General features: G+C 37.1%; 1 protein-coding gene across 1 annotated transcript; it reads right to left on the bottom strand.

The window, feature by feature from the left end:
- Positions 1-540: 540 nt before the first annotated feature.
- LOC124622076 (nudC domain-containing protein 2-like) lies at positions 541-15,964 on the bottom strand. The gene is made up of 3 exons (XM_047147649.1): positions 15,471-15,964; positions 15,174-15,380; positions 541-1,468 (listed from the first exon to the last, which is right to left on the bottom strand). The coding sequence occupies exons 1-3, from the start codon at positions 15,669-15,671 to the stop codon at positions 1,319-1,321; spliced, it is 558 nt and encodes a 185-aa protein (XP_047003605.1). The 5' UTR covers positions 15,672-15,964; the 3' UTR covers positions 541-1,318.
- Positions 15,965-19,918: the final 3,954 nt, after the last annotated feature.

The raw sequence follows: 19,918 nt of genomic DNA, 5'->3' as shown, positions 1-19,918 counted from the left end.
GCAATTGCGAATAAATTCCATTGACCTTTTTAAAGATTTTATCACAACCACACTAATACAGAATGGTTCCCATTTACTTTATGTAACTGGCACTGACAAACCAAACACAAAATTATAGTCTTGGAATTTCTGGCCAGTACCTTCCCATTTCTGTAGATAAACATATGTGAAAGCGGAAACTAGCTTTTGAAAGTATTACTTTCTTCCTGAGAGAGAAAAGAACAGATTGCGAAGAGTTCGAAAGAAGCAACAGGTCACACTGACACCAGGATGAGAGGGACTCGCCTGTTTTAATAAGACAATCAGTTTTAACACAAATAGCAAACTTTCCTACTGATCAAGTACTGTCTCTCTGTAATTTTATAGATTTCTGAATGAATTCTGCTTTTGGTACAAATACCTGACACTGGCACAGAATGTTGGGAAATTAATTAAATTGGGGCTTTACTGAGTACTCCAATTAGTAAATTAAAAATTAAGACCAAAACTGAGGCACAAGATATAAATCTATACTCAAAAGTCATTTACAAATGCGAGTTATAAGTTTTTATTTTATTTTATTCATAATTTAAAGTTCATATTTATTTGTAAGTAGAAATACACTGCATATTTGGCAAAACAAAATTCTACCAGAAATACAAAGCACAGAAAACAGTGAAGACAACAAAGAACTTACTGCCTACATATTCTGGATGGCATTTTAACTTATCACAGAGAAGCCACATAATAGAAGTTCCTATCAAAGCTTTTACCTTTAGTCATTAATGAGTTTAAACTTTCTGACAAACATATGACTACAATAATTTCTCAACTTTTCAAGACAAAATTAACATTGCAAAAATATTAAAATAATATTTATGGGACATTACAAATATAGTACAACAAAGACAAATCAGCAATCATGAAACAGTGTCCTAACTAAGAATAAGAGCACATAAATTTACATTTCCTCACAAAATCATAAAATAAATTTATGTAGCACACAGCTAGATTCAGTTCCTTGCGTCAGCTTTGAAACAGCCAACATCCTAACATTATACGGTAAAGTATTTTGTACCTAATCAAAAGTATTAAAGCTACTTCTTTGGACACTGTATACTAAACAAACATTCTAAAAAAAGAACACTGGCTCACAAAACAATGTAATCAGAAACTAACTTCATGAAGACAAATGTCATATACATAAACACTGAGTTTAGCAAAAATATACGTTAGACATCTTCTAGAGTGTCGAGTGTCATTCCTCAGAGAACCAAATGAACTGAGTTAACAGTACTGTTCCCTTCTCAACCCACAAAAACCATTAAGAACACTTTCTTCAGTCTTTAATACCACTTCCCTCTGCTGCCTCAGGCTTACTTTCTCCTTCTTGCCCTTGCTGCTGCTTTTTCACAGCCTCAATGGACCATCCTGGAAGCTTATCATATGCCTTCTGAAGCTTTGCTCTGGAGAAATCAAACTGAGGGTTCTGAAAATAAAATTGTGATTGCAAGCAGGACCTTTAACCTCTGAGAGATCTCATATTATGCCACATACAGTTACATGAACACTGAGCATAATGTGCACTGCCATTTAAAATACTGTATGCCATTTCATTATGTATGGGTGAAGATACTTGGGGGGGGGGGGGGGGAGAGGGGAGGAGAGAGGGGGAGAGGGAGGGGGAGAGGGAGGGGGAGAGGGAGGGGGAGAGGGAGGGGGAGAGAGAGGGGGAGAGAGAAATAATGAAAATAACAACGTAAATAAATAAAATAATAATCACACAGGAGTTAATGGAGGTCAAGTCCAGGAGTGTGGTGGCATGTTAGGGTGTGTTGGAGTGCAAGTTCCCATCTCTGGAGTTCAGGAAAACTAATACTTGTTGAAAGGATCCGAACAGCACAGGTCATGCATCTGATCTTTTAAGTTACTGCAAGTCTTCTAATAAAATCCCTGATAAATAAACACAGTTATTACAGTTTATAGTGTTACTTGGTCTACACTATGTTGCACAGCAGGAGACTGAAGTAAATTGGAAAGCAATAGTATCACAATTATTATTTGAACATACATCTTTTTTCCAGTTCCATAATTTATTTGATTAGAGAGAATATTTCAGTAACAGCCAATGCACAATGGAGTAATAATGAGGGTAGGCAAGCCATCAACTGCAGCACCTGATCCACTTGGGACATAATCACTAAACAGCACATAATGTGTCACTTTTTTTAGAGCTACTACTCTTTTTTCAGTGTACATGTGCCAAGTGACACACACGAGAGAAACTCAAACAGACCCACGCAATGGTGACAATTGAGTAGCAATATTCTGTTACGTATATGTGAATGAAAAGAGAAATAGAAGGGCAAAGAAACCTGTTAGCTACAATTGCAGCCAGGAGAGAGTAAAGATACAAGGGGCCAGAATGGCCGGCCAGTACTAGGGTGTGAAGTTCTGGAAGCGCCAATAGTTACATTTAAAAGAGTGTAAACTTCTACACTGGAAACTCCCATGTTGGAATATCAACAATATAAGAAAAAGATAGATTGCTACTAACCATAAAGATGGCACTAAGTTGCAAACAGGCATAATTAAAAAGACACTTACATATTAGCTTCCGGCCAATAGCCTTCATTAGAAAGAAAGAGTATAACACACCATTCATTCACACAACCAAGCACACCTCACACACACGTGACTGCCAACTCTGGCAGCTATGACCGGAATGCAACTGTCACATGGAATTTCATATGACAGTTGCATTCTGATCTGAGCTACCCAAGTTGGCGGTCATTTGTGTGTGATGAGTGCTTGCTTGTTTGAATGATTGGTGTGTGTTTTCTTTCTTTCTGATGAAGTCTGTGATTGAAAGCTAATGTGTAAGTGTCTTACTTGTGCCTGTCTGCAACTTAGTGTCATCTTTACAGCACTCTTATCTTCTCCTTACATTGTTCATAAAGTACTCCTACCTTCAGAACTATTAATTGTTTCCTCAGAGAGGAAATGAGGGAATGAAAGGCAGGTCACCCAGACTCCAGGTTAAGAGACAGAGTTATTGGGACGATGAGAAGACACAAAGATGAAACTGGGGGTATCAGCTTTTACTATGTGTGTGGTGGGGCGGCATATGGACCCGCTTTCTGTACTAGTTATCTCTGAAGGAGAACACAGTTTGAAAGCTTATCAAAGTTTTCAGTCTTATTTATGTGCCTGGTGATAACTAAACGCCACAACTGTATTTTGAGTTGTTAGTTAACATTACAATTATTATTATTATTATTATTATTATTATTATTTGTTGAGGGAACATAAATCTAAGTCATCATTATGTATACTTCATTGTGTTTTCCTCTTCCCGTCCTCCAAATTTTCAACATCATGCACCTGTTAAGCTTTTGTCTTTTATGTCACATAAAAGGAGACTTGTGAAAGTAGACTGCAGTACAAATGTATATGAACAATGAATTTATTACTTTTATAGGTTTGACTTCCTAGAGTGAAAAATCTACTGGTACCATAACTTGAATTTTCAATTATGACTGTAGCCAGTTCAATATCGCTAAAAGTGTGGCTCACCTCAATGTAACAATAGAGGTTAGAGTGCATAAGATTTTTTTCCATGACCAATTAACTCTGTGCACTGTTAAAAATTAATCAACTAATGGCTATATACCATCTGTGTTTACACAGACTTGACTTAAAATGATGAGTCAGCATAAAATTCATTATTTTCCAAAAACAAGCTGCTTCTTTTTACATTATTCTATATATCAACTGCTATTCACTTAATACTTTCAGGCCCCAATTCTTCACAAAACATCAAAAGTGCTTACACACTTTAAGACTACAGTCATTGTTTTCAACCCCTCAGTCTATTTAATGAAGTAATTTGTAGGAGTGCCTAAAATATGATTTTAATTTTCTTTTTAAATAGCCATGATTCATAGCGTTTTGGCCTCAAGCCTGTGTGGGAATGATTTGTGTGGATTCCTTGTGCTTGTATAAATTACATTCACCCGAATTTGATTCTTACTAGTAACCACAAGCAACAATAAGTACTTGGAAGTGAGTATTGTGGAAGACAGTTATATACTTCAAAGAATATTCTCAACGTTCATTTTTACTGGTGAAATATTTCTTTTAACCATGTTACTCCAGAGAATAATTACACAGTATGAGAGAGAGAAAGTACACAAAATATACTAACGAAGTTTTCACTTTACAGAGAAAGACTCAACGTAAGATACCTTCTACGACTAGACAGAAGGAAACCAATGTATGATAAATTTCCTTTCCATAAAGAAAATGTGGTTCTTATAATACAGCATTGAGAATATTGACTTTACAGACAGAGACACAGACAACAGACCAGATAAGCATTTACTTCTCTTCTTCAAATCAGTATTCCATGTATTATTTCATAATTTCAAGAATTCATAGAAAGAAAAGAAAAACTTGACATTTATGAGAAACAACTGCATTTTCTCTCTTTTGTTTCTTCAGCAGTGTCTCCAGAACTAACTGTAGCCCCTGGTTCAGAGTCAAGTGGAGGGCATAAATCAGATATTTCAAAGTTCTGTAATAAGTTAGGCTGTGTTCCCTGAAGTTATGCCATCAGGTTGGGAACTTAATTAGAATCCCTCTAAATTGATCAGGTGTGGACTACATACCAGGGCTGCTATTGAGGTAGCTGACTGCATCTTGGGTGCAAATGGGCTTTTAGATTAGGGGACTTTTCATTCAGTCCAGGAGACACTTCTGCATTACAATCTTAAAAAAGGACCCACAAATGAGACTATTAAAATCCAAGTAATCAACTGCTGAAGCATTTACAACAAAGTGCCATAGTTTGAAGTGCTCCTAAAAAAACAGGTGTGATGACATAATACATGGTACATAAAGCAGGCTAAAACTCACAATTGATAGCAGTGAGATTTCTGGGATACATTCAAGAATGTATCAAAAAGATAAGTTAACGGGAACAGAGGTGGTGTATTTGTTGCAGAAGACAAGAAACTACAATCCACTGAGATAGAATTTTAAACTACATGCGTAATTGTCAGGGGAACACTCACTCATTATTCTATTCACCACCAAACTCATCTCCAGAAAGCTTTAGAGAAAACATCAGTTCATTAGTATGTACATTCTCCAATTGTGTCATTGTAAATCATTGACTCACATAACTAGTTTTGCAACTGTTGGCTGTGGGAAGCCATTCCGTGAAATAATACCAACTTTTTTCTCTGACAACTACTTGGAACAAATATTTCTGGAGCTTACTCATAATGGAAATCCATTAGATTTAATGGTCAAAAGTAGATCTGGTTTCTTTGGAGATGTCCACATTGAAACTAGTATCAGTGACTACGACACTGTTGTAGCAGTAATGGTTACTAAAGAAGGGCAACTAAAACAAATAGATTTACACGTTCAGCAAAGTCGATAAAGAGGCAGTTGTATCAAATGAGGTACCTGAAACTTTTAGCTCAGGGCAGGTGCATACAGAAGGATGGTGGCTGAAGTTTGAAAGAGTAGTTGACCCAAGCACTGTGCACATCTGTACTACTAAATGGTTAAAACGGTCAACCACACACAGTTGCAGGTTGCCTATTTAACAGCTTCCAAGGGCAACAAAAATTTGATTTCCAGAATTTTGCACATTTATTAACCAAATTCAGAAATTTAAAATATTGTCATAATATGCTAAACTAATTATACCTCTTATGTTAACAATTTAACAATATATGACAAGTTAGAAATTGTGACTATATCTTTAAGTAGGTAACCCACAGCACACACATTACCCATACTATATCCATACAGTATTTGGGAATGAGAGCACATGGCTACATCCAAGAAAATTTACTCATAACTTAAACTTTATTGAAACATATTTTCACAAAATAATGAAAGGATAAAATTTTAGCAGGCATGATGTTTCAATTTATTACTTCTTTACTGCTAACCCTATCCACAAGGAATTTTGCACACAAAATCAACATTTACCACTGAATGCACCTGCAATATTATATCACAGTACAGCACACAGCTCACAACATGACATCAAACACTGAGACACACATGAAACTAGCCTTTCTTAAAACATAACACTATGTTTTACTAGCAAATTATCCATTTGTAACCAGACGTTTGCAGCTGTTTTATACATGACTATACGGTTCTTTAAAGAATTCAGTATGAAGGGTTACTGGTATGTATCCATTAGAACAAATCATTATGAGAGGAACAACCCATGGAATACAGTTTCTTCGAAGAAATGTCTAGTCTAAAGAAATGAAGACTACTTTGTAAAAGGTTTAACATTAATTATAAGGCAATAGACAGAGCGTAACTGTATGAAACATGCTTGGCATCAAAAGAGCATTGTATGCAGCCTTTAATGACTACTGCAGCAACTCTTATCAAAATATCTGATGAAACACAATGCAAATCTGGTAATATGTACAGGATATCAGTAACATTAAAATTAGCTTCCACACACTGAAAGATGATCCATTAACCAAGACAGAGGGTAATGTAATTACTGTTATAGACTGTTTTGAGACTAGTGTTCTAATTGGTTTTGTAGCTGACCACTTAATTTCATTTCAGTAACTTCATGACCCAAGACTGTTTCAAGTCAGTTGACTATGGGAAAATTTTGAGAGACAAATGTTGCACTTCTTAAACATAGCTCAGCCTTAGAAAACTCGGGCACTGTTTTCAACTTTCAAGGAGTAAACAAACAATCAATGAAAGGCTTATTTTTAATATTCTCACATGGCATTTAGATATGAATTTTCCCATTACAAAAATTTGTAGAAACAGTAAATTAAATGACAGTAAAAAGGTAACGTCTTTCTAGGCACTTATCTGCTTAGTTTGTGGTTTGACACACATAACATGTATGATCTCTTGAAAATACTGAAAATTAAATGTACAAAGACAGTTATAAAATGTGTGAATCACTATTTCACAAAGAGGTGAAAAGAGAAAAAAATAAATGTGTACAATCTAACTGCATTGTCTGACAATGTGTCTGGGCATTCATAAACATTAGAGGTCATGATAGTATAAATACGCCTAAGGGAAATGTTTATTTCATTATAAATGATGAGGCCATCGATGATACCTATATTTTCAGTGACAAATTTAATGATTTATTTGTTGATTTAGTGAAAAATGAACCCATTCTGCATAGGGCAACTATAAATAATGACACAGACCTTAGCATGATTGATATGGGTATGCCACTTAGTATTACTACTGAAAATGTTATTGAGGCCATTGATATCTTAATGACAAATCCTCATCAAGCTGGGACAATGTTCCTCCAAATCTCTTGAAAAAATGTAAACTTCAACTGGCTCCCATTTTGACTAGCCTTGTTCAGTTGGTATTCTTTAAGTGGTATATTCCCAGATCTATTTAATTTTACCACAGTCAAACCTATTTCTAAAACAGGACCCAGAACCACTGTTCAAAACTTCATTGATTCTGTCCAGTGGCTGATCAAACAGTATGTAGAACAAAAACGAAACAACAGTCATATTACAATCAGTTCTTATTTATTTTTCTTTAAGCTACCAGTTTTGGCACTTCTTTGGTGCCATACTGAGGCCCCGGTGGATTAGAACATGTAGTGTGTGTCTGGTGTGTAACATAAGATAATAATACAGGTACAGAGCAAGACTGGTAAGGGTCACTAACTATATAAAAAAAAAAAAAAAAAAAAAAAAAAGAGTTAAAAGTGCATACAAACCTCAGTAACAGAATATGTTCATATACCATACCGGTTGACATCAATAAACTAATACATTACATATAAAAGACGCATAAAAACAATCTTAACTCCAAAATTGCATTTCTACTTCGATTTATTTTCATTATCATTTCTACAAAACATGTCATTTGTATGACATGTTATATCTCCCAAGAAATTGTAATTACACAATCATCTTTCAACAATGTAACAATGTGTTTTAAGTGATCTCTCTCTGGTTGATATGATGTCTGGACCTTCCCTGTTAGCCCAACCTCAGTATTTGTCCTCCGGGTGGTTCAGATTACTCTGTTGTTGTTGTGGTCTTCAGTCCTGAGACTGGTTTGATGCAGCTCTCTATGCTACTCTATCCTGTGCAAGCTTTTTCATCTCCCGGACCTACTGCAACCTAGATCCTTCTGAATCTGTTTAGTGTATTCATCTCTTGGCCTCCCTCTACGATTTTTACCCTCCACGCTGCCCTCCAATGCTAAATTGGTGATCCCTTGATCCCTCAGAACGTGTCCTACCAATTGATCCCTTCTTCTAGTCAAGTTGTGCCACAAACTTCTCTTCTCCCCAATCCTATTCAATACTTCCTCATTAGTTATGTGATCTACCCATCTAATCTTCAGCATTCTTCTGTAGCACCACATTTCGAAAGCTTCTATTCTCTTCTTGTCCAAACTATTTATCGTCCATGTTTCACTTCCATACATGGCTACACTCCATACGAATACTTTCAGAAATGACTTCCTGACACTTAAATCAATACTGGATGTTAACAAATTTCTCTTCTTCAGAAATGCTTTCCTTGCCATTGCCAGCCTACATTTTATATCCTCTCTACTTCGACCCTCATCAGTTATTTTGCTCCCCAAATAGCAAAACTCCTTTACTACTTTAAGTGCCTCATTTCCTAATCTAATTCCCTCAGCATCACCCGACTTAATTAGACTACATTCCATTATCCTTGTTTTGCTTTTGTTGATGTTCATCTTATATCCTCCTTTCAAGACACTGTCCATTCCATTCAACTGCTCTTCCAAGTCCTTTGCTGTCTCTGACAGAATTACAATGTCATCGGCGAACCTCAAAGTTTTTATTTCTTCTCCATGAATTTTAATACCTACTCCGAATTTTTCTTTTGTTTCCTTTACTGCTTGCTCAATATACGGATTGAATAACATCGGGGAGAGGCTACAACCCTGTCTCACTCCTTTCCCAACCACTGCTTCCCTTTCATGCCCCTCGACTCTTATAACTGCCATCTGGTTTCTGTACAAATTGTAAATAGCCTTTCGCTCCCTGTATTTTACCCCTGCCACCTTTAGAATTTGAAAGAGAGTATTCCAGTCAACATTGTCAAAAGCTTTCTCTAAGTCTACAAAAGCTAAAAACGTAGGTTTGCCTTTCCTTAATCTTTCTTCTAAGATAAGTCGTAAGGTCAGTATTGCCTCACGTGTTCCAGTGTTTCTACGGAATCCAAACTGATCTTCTCCGAGGTTAGCTTCTACTAGTTTTTCCATTCGTCTGTAAAGAATTCGTGTTAGTATTTTGCAGCTGTGACTTATTAAACTGATAGTTCGGTAGTTTTCACATCTGTCAACACCTGCTTTCTTTGGGATTGGAATCATTATATTCTTCTTGAAGTCTGAGGGTATTTTGCCTGTTTCATACATCTTGCTCACCAGATGGTAGAGTTTTGTCAGGACTGGATCTCCCAAGGCCGTCAGTAGTTCTAACGGTATGTTGTCTACTCCCGGGGCCTTGTTTCGACTCAGGTCTTTCAGTGCTCTGTCAAACCCTTCACGCAGTATCAAATCTCCGATTTCATCTTCATCTACATCCTCTTCCATTTCCGTAATATTGTCCTCAAGTACATCGCACTTGTATAGACCCTCTATATACTCCTTCCACCTTTCTGCTTTCCCTTTTTTGCTTAGAACTGGGTTTCCACCTGAGCTCTTGATATTCATACAAGTGGTTCTCTTTACTCCAAGGGTCTCTTTAATTTTCCTGTAGGCAGTATCTATCTTACCCCTAGTGAGATAGGCCTCTACATCCTTACATTTGTCCTCTAGCCATCCCTGCTTAGCCATTTTGCACTTCCTGTCAATCTCATTTTTGAGACGTTTGTATTCCTTTTTGCCTGCTTCATTTACTGCGTTTTTGTATTTTCTCCTTTCGTCAATTAAATTCAGTATTTCTTCTGTTACCCAAGGATTTCTACTAGCACTCGTCTTTTTACCTACTTGATCCTCTGCTGCCATCGGTACTTCGTCCCTCAAAGCTACCCATTCTTCTTCTACTGTATTTCTTTCCCCCATTCCTGTCAATTGTTCCCTTATGCTCTCCCTGAAACTCTGTACAACCTCTGGTTCTTTTAGTTTATCCAGGTCCCATCTCCTTAAATTCCCACCTTTTTGCAGTTTCTTCAGTTTTAATCTACAGTTCATAACCAATAGATTGTGGTCAGAGTCCACATCTGCCCCTGGAAATGTCTTACAATTTAAAATCTGGTTCCTAAATCTCTGTCTTACCATTATATAATCTATCTGATACCTTTTAGTATCTCCAGGGTTCTTCCATGATTCTTAAACCAAGTGTTAGTTATGATTATGTTGTGCTCTGTGCAAAATTCTACCAGGCGGCTTCCTCTTTCATTTCTTACCCCCAATCCATAGTCGCCTACTATGTTTCCTTCTCTCCCTTTTCCTACTCTCGAATTCCAGTCACCCATGACTATTAAATTTTCGTCTCCCTTCACTACCTGAATAATTTCTTTTATCTCAGCATGCATTTCTTCAATTTCTTCGTGATCTGCAGAGCTAGTTGGCATATAAACTTGTACTACTGTAGTAGGTGTGGGCTTCATATCTATCTTGGCCACAATAATGCGTTCACTATGCTGTTTGTAGTAGCTTACCCGCATTCCTATTTTCCTATTCATTATTAAACCTACTCCTGCATTACCCCTATTTGATTTTGTGTTTCTAACCCTGTAGTCACCTGACCAGAAGTCTTGTTCCTCCTGCCACCGAACTTCACTAATTCCCACTATATCTAACTTCAATCTATCCATTTCCCTTTTTAAATTTTCTAACCTACCTGCCCGATTAAGGGATCTGACATTCCACGCTCCGATCCGTAGATTACTCTATGTTAATGGTATGCTTAGTGCATAACTACTGGACTGGTATTTGCTATTCAGGTTTACTGGCTGCTCCACACTAGCTCATTATACAATCACTTGCATAATAATATGAGGACTATTGGTTTGTCACTGAATACATTTTCTTTGATAGTATAAGTGCTATTTCAGTTATTTTCACAAGTGGTGCAAAATACATGGGTGACAGGTAACCAGCACTATGTTATACTACACAAGTTGTAACAATGTTTAATGTGAAGGTCAGTAGTTTTCTTTTTAGAAATAGTATTGTTGTTACTGTTTGGCTTGAATATGTCTTACATTCAGTATAACTATATATATATATATAAACAAAACTGTACCCTTTTACAAGAATGTTTCTATTTATCATCATTTCATGCATTTGACTGGTTATGTCGCACCTCATTTTTCTGTAGTTTCTATTAAATGTCTTATGATGCGTAATGTCGTAGTTAACTGATGCTAACCAGTATGTGAACATGTTATAGTGTGGTTTTTGTGCACATTTAACTTTTTATGTTACATTTTGTACAGCGACCTTTGTTGGTCTCACTTTGTATCTGTATTATCATGTTTGTTAGACATCAGACACACACTATATTGTATACTTATTGGTGTTTTAAAGTACGGAGGCTGGGGATGGTACCAGTGAGTGCAGAAACTGGCATCTTAAAGAAAAACTTATAAGAACTGACTGAAATACTGCTGTTATTTGGTTTTTGTTCAACATACTCAAAACTAAAGGCTGATATCACTAACATCTGTCTACAGAAAATTAGGTCTAACTGAAAAATTTCTAGTTCTTACATTAGATGATCACTTAACCTCTAGAGGACTCATGGCTGATTTCCAACATGGCTTTCATGTGGTTTGAATCATAATAGCTTCTGCTGTGGCGTTTGTGAATGTAGTAGCACTTGATAAGCTTGGCTCCGGCTAACATGTAGCAGGTTGTGCCTTGACCTATCGAAGGCCTCTGACCAGGTCAACCATAAAATTCTTTTTCAAACTAATTGCTTATGATGTCCCTGGGTGGATATTAAAACTTATCCATTCCTTTCTTCAAACTGGAACTCTGTATACTGAACTTCACTTTAATTATGGTAAGATGATAACAGATGTATTTACAGTAACTGCATTATTGGTTCAGGAGTTCCTCAAGACTCCCACTTTAGTCCTTATCTGTACATTTACTATGTGAGAAAGATTTTCCTTCAATTGGTAATGTATCCACCAGTATGTATCCTGGCGAGACACCTAGACTGTGCCAGGGGAATAGCTATTTAGAATTAATTAGAATCAAATTTTGCTGATGTCACATGCGATTTCTTCTTAGGATAAGATTTTAAAGTAAACATAAGCAAAACTGAACCAGATAATTTCGGCAGAAAGCATAATGTTTGTTTCTTATTAATTGTAAATAATAGTATAAGTTTTGACAGCAAGGTTTTTATGAGTTTTTAGCAATGTTTTTTGACAAAAATTTTACTTGGAACAAACATATATAGATCATGTATGCTCAAGGATGTTGAGTGGTAGCTATCGGCAAATAAGGCTTTTCCTTTATTTGGACACACATACTTGAAAGATGGTATATTTTAGGATAAGCCCTACATTGCATGTGGTTTGTTATTTTGGGGAGACACTTTTCACAGTATCACAAACAAGAGTTTTTGTGACACAAAAAAAAAGAGTTTTTGTGACACAAAAAAGGGCAATAATGTTGTTCGCCATGGATCAAGAAGATCATGTAAAGAATGATACACTGATAATAAATTACTCACAATATATATATATATATATATATATATATATATATATATATATATATATATATATATATATATTTATTTTTTTTTTTTTGTGGGGGGGGTTGGGGAAATTACCCACTTACTATATCCAAAAATCCATCTAATGAGTAGGAGGAGTGGCCTATAAGAAATTCTTTTAATTTCCTTTTAAATGCTATATGGCTATTTGTCAGACTTTTGATGCTATTAGGTAAGTGAGCAAAGACTTTTGTGGCAGCATAATTTACCCCCTTCTGAGCCAAAGTTAGATTTAACCTTGAGTAGTGAAGATCATCCTTTCTCCTAGTGTTGTAGCCATGTACACTGCTATTACTTTTGAATTCATTCAGATTGTTAATAACAAATTTCATAAGTGAATATATATATTGTGAGGCTACAGTGAAGATCTCTAGCTCTTTAAATAAGTGTCTGCAGGATGATCTTGGATGAGCTCCAGTAATTATTCTGATTACACGGTTTTGTGCAATGAACACTCTTTTACTCAATGATGGGAAATATGGAAGCGTCGGATCCCACACGTCTGCTTTGACCCATGACGTCACAAATATGGCGGAAACAAAAACACACACACATACTTTCCGCAAGAAGCCTAATGACACTAATGGGACAAGTGCGGGAAATGGGGTGTTTTGGGTGGGGGGCAAACTAAACATAAACAAATTTAGACGCCTTGCGTAGCTACAACGTGTAAGTGAAGACAGTCAGGCATGAATACCCACCCACCTCCCCAGGGGTCGTAACCCCTGCAACCCATAGAAGATAAAGATGCTTCAGTAGCTGATCAGTGTTTTTTGTCTTTTTAAAAAAAAAATCTCACGGGATAGAACGAACAGATCAGAAAGATAAATATAATAAACTAAAACAGAAATTTGAGGAAACAGATAATTAAAATAAGTAATAAGTGTTTTTAAATTTAAAAAAGAAATATCTCACGAGATAGAACGAACAGATCAGAAAAGTAAATAAAATAAGATAAAACAGAACTGGAGACAGCCACACTCAAACCAAACTCCGCGCCGTCATGACGTCACACACGACAACACCCTTACGTCACGGGTCAAAGCCGACGCGTGGGATCGGACGCTTCTGTCGACCCCAATGATGAGTTACCCCAGAATATGATGCCATAGGAAAGCAGAGAATGAAAATAGGTGTGGTAAGTTAATTTACTGAGATGTATATCACCAAAATTTGCAATGACCCTAATAGCACAAGTAGCTGAACTCAAACGTTTCAGCAGATCTTCAGTGTGTTTTTTCCAGTTCACCCCTCATCAATGCATACACCTAGAAATTTTGAATATTCTACCTTAGCTGTTGATTTCTGATCGAAGTCTATGTTTATTAATGCTGTCATTCCATTTACTGTGTGGAACTGTATATACTGTGTTTTATCAAAGTTTAATGAGACCCCATTTGCAGAGAACCACTAAATGATTTTCTGAAAAACATCATTTACAATTTCACCAGTTAATTCTTGTCTGTTGGGTGTGATAGCTATACCTGTATCATCGACAAGAAGTACCAGTACCATCTTCGTGAATATAGAATGGCAAGTCATTAATATATATTAAGAACAGCAGAGGACCCCAAGACCAAACCTTGCGGCACCCCATTCTCGATTGTTCCCCAGTTTGAAAAATCACCAGTTTTTTTGCATATTATGTGAACTGCTTATTTCAACTTTACGCACTCTTCCAGTTAGGTATGATTTAAACCATTTGAGCACTGTCCCATTCATACCACAGTACTTGACCTTATCTAGAAGTATTCCATGATTTACACAATCAAAAGCCTTTGACAGATCACAAAAAATCCCAACGGGTGACTTCCGGTTACTCAGAGCATTTAATATTTCATTAGCCTAGTGAAAGTATATATAGCATGTTTATCAAAGCATTACGCTGGCAAAAGAGGACCACAAATAGATTCTTGTCCATAGTGAAGTAAATTACTACAAAACTACGCATAAGAATGACTGTTTTAGAATAAGAAGAAATTTTACCCATATTGTAAAAAGCTGATAGATGAAAGGTACAAACTTTTATAATAAATTATTAAGATACCACAAATACCCTGACGGTTCAAAATTTAAAACCAAGCTCACAAATTGGCTTACACTAAAATGTCCCATTGCCTCAATGACCTTTAATTGTAAGTATTGTTATTAGGTTTCATTTGATACTCTGCATATCTGGATTGTGGACACTACAACTATGCTGCTTGTCTTATATTAAGATTCAACTTATCTTATGGTTACCTTGGCTAATTGTAATGTACAAACTTAATCTTTACTACAATAAAGAACAAAAAATAATAATGTCAGCTTCACAAATCTGATAGAAGAACGGGTGCTGAAGGAAGTAGCTAAATTATTGTATTTGTAGGGGACAAGGGTTTACACGGTGCAATTTAAAAACATCGAGACTCCCCAAGTCACTCACTTCAATCTGAAACCTTTCCAAGTCGAGCTTCTGTCTCATCTCATGTGCGGTTAGCATGTCTGGGCGATAACTACCATCCTCCATCAAGGCTGTCCATGCTTCGTCGTTCACAGAATAGTCTGCCTTTGACAAAATTATCGTTAGCGTCTTCCTGTCTTCGATTGTCCACGCCGTCTCATCGCCGTGAACAGTTCGAAATAGTGTCCCCTAGTTAAAAAGTTAGATACCGTTAATGTAACAAAAATTACTCTTGAGAAGTATTTTTACTAAATTAAACATACGTTATCGGCTTATTACCTTGAAAATAGACTTTTCGTACGCGCTGCATTCGATATAGTTATTTGTTACTTTGACAGCGACGTCACGAGCCCTAGTATTTGGAGGTAGATTTACTTCAATGTGAATTTCCGCCACTGTCTGCCACCACCGGCCCCAAGGTGTAGCGCACACTACGGCACCGCTTTTCTCATCAAAATGACTGAGTTGTTCGAGGGGCATGTTCAATGAAAGTTACTAAAACCTTTTGGGAGTCTGCAGTTAATGGTTCATCAGTAGTATACTACCAACTCAAATTTTTAACAATGACAACAAAAACAAACAGTGTAAACAATTTACACTTCTCTGTTTAGTTCTGTCTTCTACTAGATCATATTTTATAAAACAAAGGGAAACGCTTTTGTAATAAATAGTCTTTTCTCAACACCCTCTTCACAGTCAAAACAACGTCAATAACACTCCGTTTGCGTAATCCTTTTAATGCGGCTTCTGAAGATCACTAAAGCACGAGTGGTCGAGTGCCGAGTGGGAAGATATCGACACTATCGAATTTGCTACCGGTCGTAAAAGCAGCAGTGTTATCGATAGTGCCTACTGCTTTCCACATTGTCAGCTAGTGCTCGGAAACAAAATGTATTAAAACTTCAATTAACGATGTTAAACAAACCTTCATTTGGACTATCTAATGTTTTTATTTGCATACAAATGGTGTTGTAGCGATATTGCGAGGCAGGAATAAATATTGATACAGCTATTTAGAACTTGTGCAGTCAACCAATGAGGATGGAGTTCCAGAAGTTACCATCAAAAAGTTCGGCGCGGATCGAATGAAAATTATCTTCTGACGTTCACAAGACATTTGTGTGTTACTTAATGATCAGAGGAAGAAAAGCAATATTTGCCACGAAACAGCTGGGAGTTGCGAAAGGCACAATTCGTCCCAGTTCGGCCTCCTTTTATCCCGAAAAAACCACGATCCTCCAAGAATTTAATGTTTCCTGTTTGTTAATGTTGTAATATGAACATAAAGTATCTGCCAAGTAAAAATTAACGTCTGCGGAAGGATAAACATTGTGCGTAAGTGAAAAACGAAATGAATATCCACATCCCCTCCTCCCCTCACCATCAAAAAAACATATTCATCATGGAATTTAATAGTTCGTGTGCGTAAGCTTAATTTGATTAGTTGCATTACAGAAGTCATTAAAACATTGGATATAGAGTGGTTGGAGTGTAACTTTTTTTTAACTTGTACTGAAACTTGGAAATTTGTGTCTTCTGTGTAGCTTTGGTGAATATTCTAAAAATCTAATGATAAAAAAATCGTGGAGTGATACTTCGTTAGCTGTGTATTATCGCTATAAATACAAGTGGGAGTGAAATGTACATTGTTGTTAATGCCAGAAATTAACAGATATTTAGATGACTAATATCAATTTATTACTTATCATAATTACAGCGAAGAATACAGGATACAGGCAGAAGGGAAAAAACTGAAACAGCAAGAAAAACGCATATAAAAACAAATACCAAACAAGGTGAAGAACCGTTACTAAATTGTCATTGATTCAACCCCCCTCAATTTTATAATTTCGTTAAGTATCTGTTAATTTCACTAATCCCCTCTTCGGGAACAGTCCATTGAACTGTATGCTTGAAGTTACTTTTTTAAAAATACCTGCCACTTGTTCTTTGGTGCTAATATATTGAACATTCAAATGTCCTTCATTATAAAGCTGATTACGAAACACTGTTTAGTATCCCCACGCTTTCGTTGTCTAGATTTCCACGTCTATAATAGACATATGCCTGACAGATTATCTTTAGAAATTGTTGGAATTTTTACAATTCTTTTAAATTCTGCAAGAACATTCTTCAGCCACAGGATGTCTGTTGCAGCCGTTGCCAAAGCACTATATTCTGTTTCTGTCGAAGATAGTGAAACACGTCTATCTCTTTTTAGCACAACAAACAGTATTTCCAAAAACACGGAATACCAGAATGTATTTTGTTGATCTTCTGTCTTCTTGACTTCACAAGTAAGTATCAACGTAGCAGAGACGAGCACTGGAATCCCCTTTTTGTAACACGGACCCACATCAAGTGGCTCTTTAAGATACTGAAGAACTCATTTCGAACCTTTCAAACAGAATTATGTTGGTTTATTTTGATGGAAACCACTGTGAAAATCCAGTGGAACTTTGCACAGATGTGTTGGGCAGTATCTCTAGTGTGTGTGTCGATGCTTCACGTCGCTCTTTTCAGTTCAGAGTGCAAATTGATCACGTAGAAATTCCTAAAACAACTTTCTCCCGCCGAATATCTGGTGACAGATTTCGCCTGAGGCTATGCAACCCACAAAACAAATACCACGCGTTTCTTTCTTCAAGACAATTCTCAGCCGCATTTTGCAGTGGCCATGAAGATGCTCCTGCAGCATTTTCGATGGGAAGTGTTTGATCACCCACAATACGGCCCTTAATTGGCTCCCTCCGATTTTCATCTCTGCTCACATAAACCGCTGGGCTACGAAGACACCATTTTGGCACAAATAACGAAATGCAAACCAGTGTAGAGAATTGGCGGCTGCTTTCTGTGACGAGGATATTGAAAAGTCTGTACAACGCTACGACAAATGTCTTCGGAACGGCGACTATTTAGGGAGGTAGCTGGAAGATGTGGCTCACTGTTGTGAATAATTTTTTTTTTTTTACTTTCGCTGTGGTTTCCATTTCGATCGGACTTTACTTTCCAAACAGCCGTCGTAACTGATGCACGTACGTCTGGTTAGTTAGTTTCATTCTGATGTTCTTTTCTTCTGTTGTGTTCCGCATTGTGTTGTCCATCTGAACAGCTCTTTCAAGATCCAAGCATCACTAGCTTCACTTTCTTCAAAAATTACGCCTCTTACCAATACAATCTTGTGTTGTTTAAGACAGTAAGCTGTAACCACTGGGACAATATCCAGTCAAGAAATATTTTAATGATCTGATGTCAAACTTACTTGTCAATAGTTCCTCTGGAATGCAGAGGTACGCAACACGCCCAAACACACAGTTTACTCAAATTTGGCTTCCTTCTATACCATGGCTTTGCTGGAATCCCTCCATTTAAAGCTGAAGTTAATGATAGAAACAGCTGGCAACACTGCTTCTGACCCAAACTGCTTCCGAAGTGTGCACCCATAAATCATACAATGAACTTTTCCAATGGTTGTACTGTAGTGGTTGCATAGTGTCTGAGCAGCGCGGTGCATCAAGCTGTAGGAAGTGACTTGGTACCTGACAGCTTGAGCAACGAAAGGTACCTAACGAGTGGAAAAAAAGCGCAGGTCATTCCCGTTTTTAAGAAATGCTGTAAGACAGATACACACAATTATAGATCTGTATCGTTGACATAAATCTGTTGTACAATTATGGAACCTGTTTTATGCTCTAGGATTATGACGTTTTTGGAAAATGAATAGCTCCTCTGTATAAATCAACATGGATTCCGCAAACAGAGACCCTGCGAAACTCAGATCGCTCTGTTCCTCCATGAGATCCACAGCGCAGTGGACAACGGCGCTCTGGTTTATGCTGTGTTCCTTAATTTCAGTAAGGCATTTGACACCATCCCGCATTGCCCTTTAATAAAAAAAAAATAAAATAAAATAAAAAACACGAGCCTACGGAGTATCAGAGCAGACTTATGATTGGATTAAAGACTTTCTTGCAGATAGAACTCGATACGTCGCTCTTAATGGAACTAAATCGACAGATGTAAAGGTAATATCCGGATTACCACAGGGAAGTGTGATTGGACCGTTGCTGTTCACAATATATATAAATGATCTAGTAGAAAGCGTCGGATGCTCTATAAGGCTATTCGCAGATGATGCAGTTGTTTAAACCAAAGTAGCAACGCCAGAAGATAGTAAGAATTCGCAGAACGACCTGCAGGGAACTGATGAATGGTGCAGTCTCTGGCAGATGACCCTGAATGTAAATAAATAAGGAAAAGAAATCCACTACTGTACAGCTGCACTACTGATGACAAACACCTGGAGACAGCGTCTGTCGTAAAATATCTAGGCTTAACTATCCAGAGCGACCTTAAGCAGAATGACCATATAAAACAGTTAGTGGGAAAAGCAGACACAACACTCAGATTCATCAGAAGAATCTTAAGCAAATGTAACTCACCCACGAAAGAAGTAGCTTAGGCCTATAAGGCACTTATTCCCCCGATTCTTGAGTATTGTTTATCTATCCTGGATCCCTACGAGGTAGGACTGATAGAGGAGATACGAGTAGATCCAACGAAGAGCGGTGCGTTTCGTCACGGGATCGTTTAGATGGCGAGACCGTTACGGAAATGCAAAACAAACTCCATTGGCAAACGTTACATGAGAGACGTTGCGCATCACAGAGAGATTTACTACTGAAATTTCGGGACATCACTTTTCAGGAGCAGTCAGACAACATATT

Source organism: Schistocerca americana, chromosome 7 (assembly GCF_021461395.2).
Source record: "Schistocerca americana isolate TAMUIC-IGC-003095 chromosome 7, iqSchAmer2.1, whole genome shotgun sequence".
NCBI classification, from domain to species: domain Eukaryota; kingdom Metazoa; phylum Arthropoda; class Insecta; order Orthoptera; family Acrididae; genus Schistocerca; species Schistocerca americana.
The sequence above is the reverse complement of the archived record's forward strand: the minus strand, read 5'-3'. Positions and strand labels throughout refer to the sequence as shown.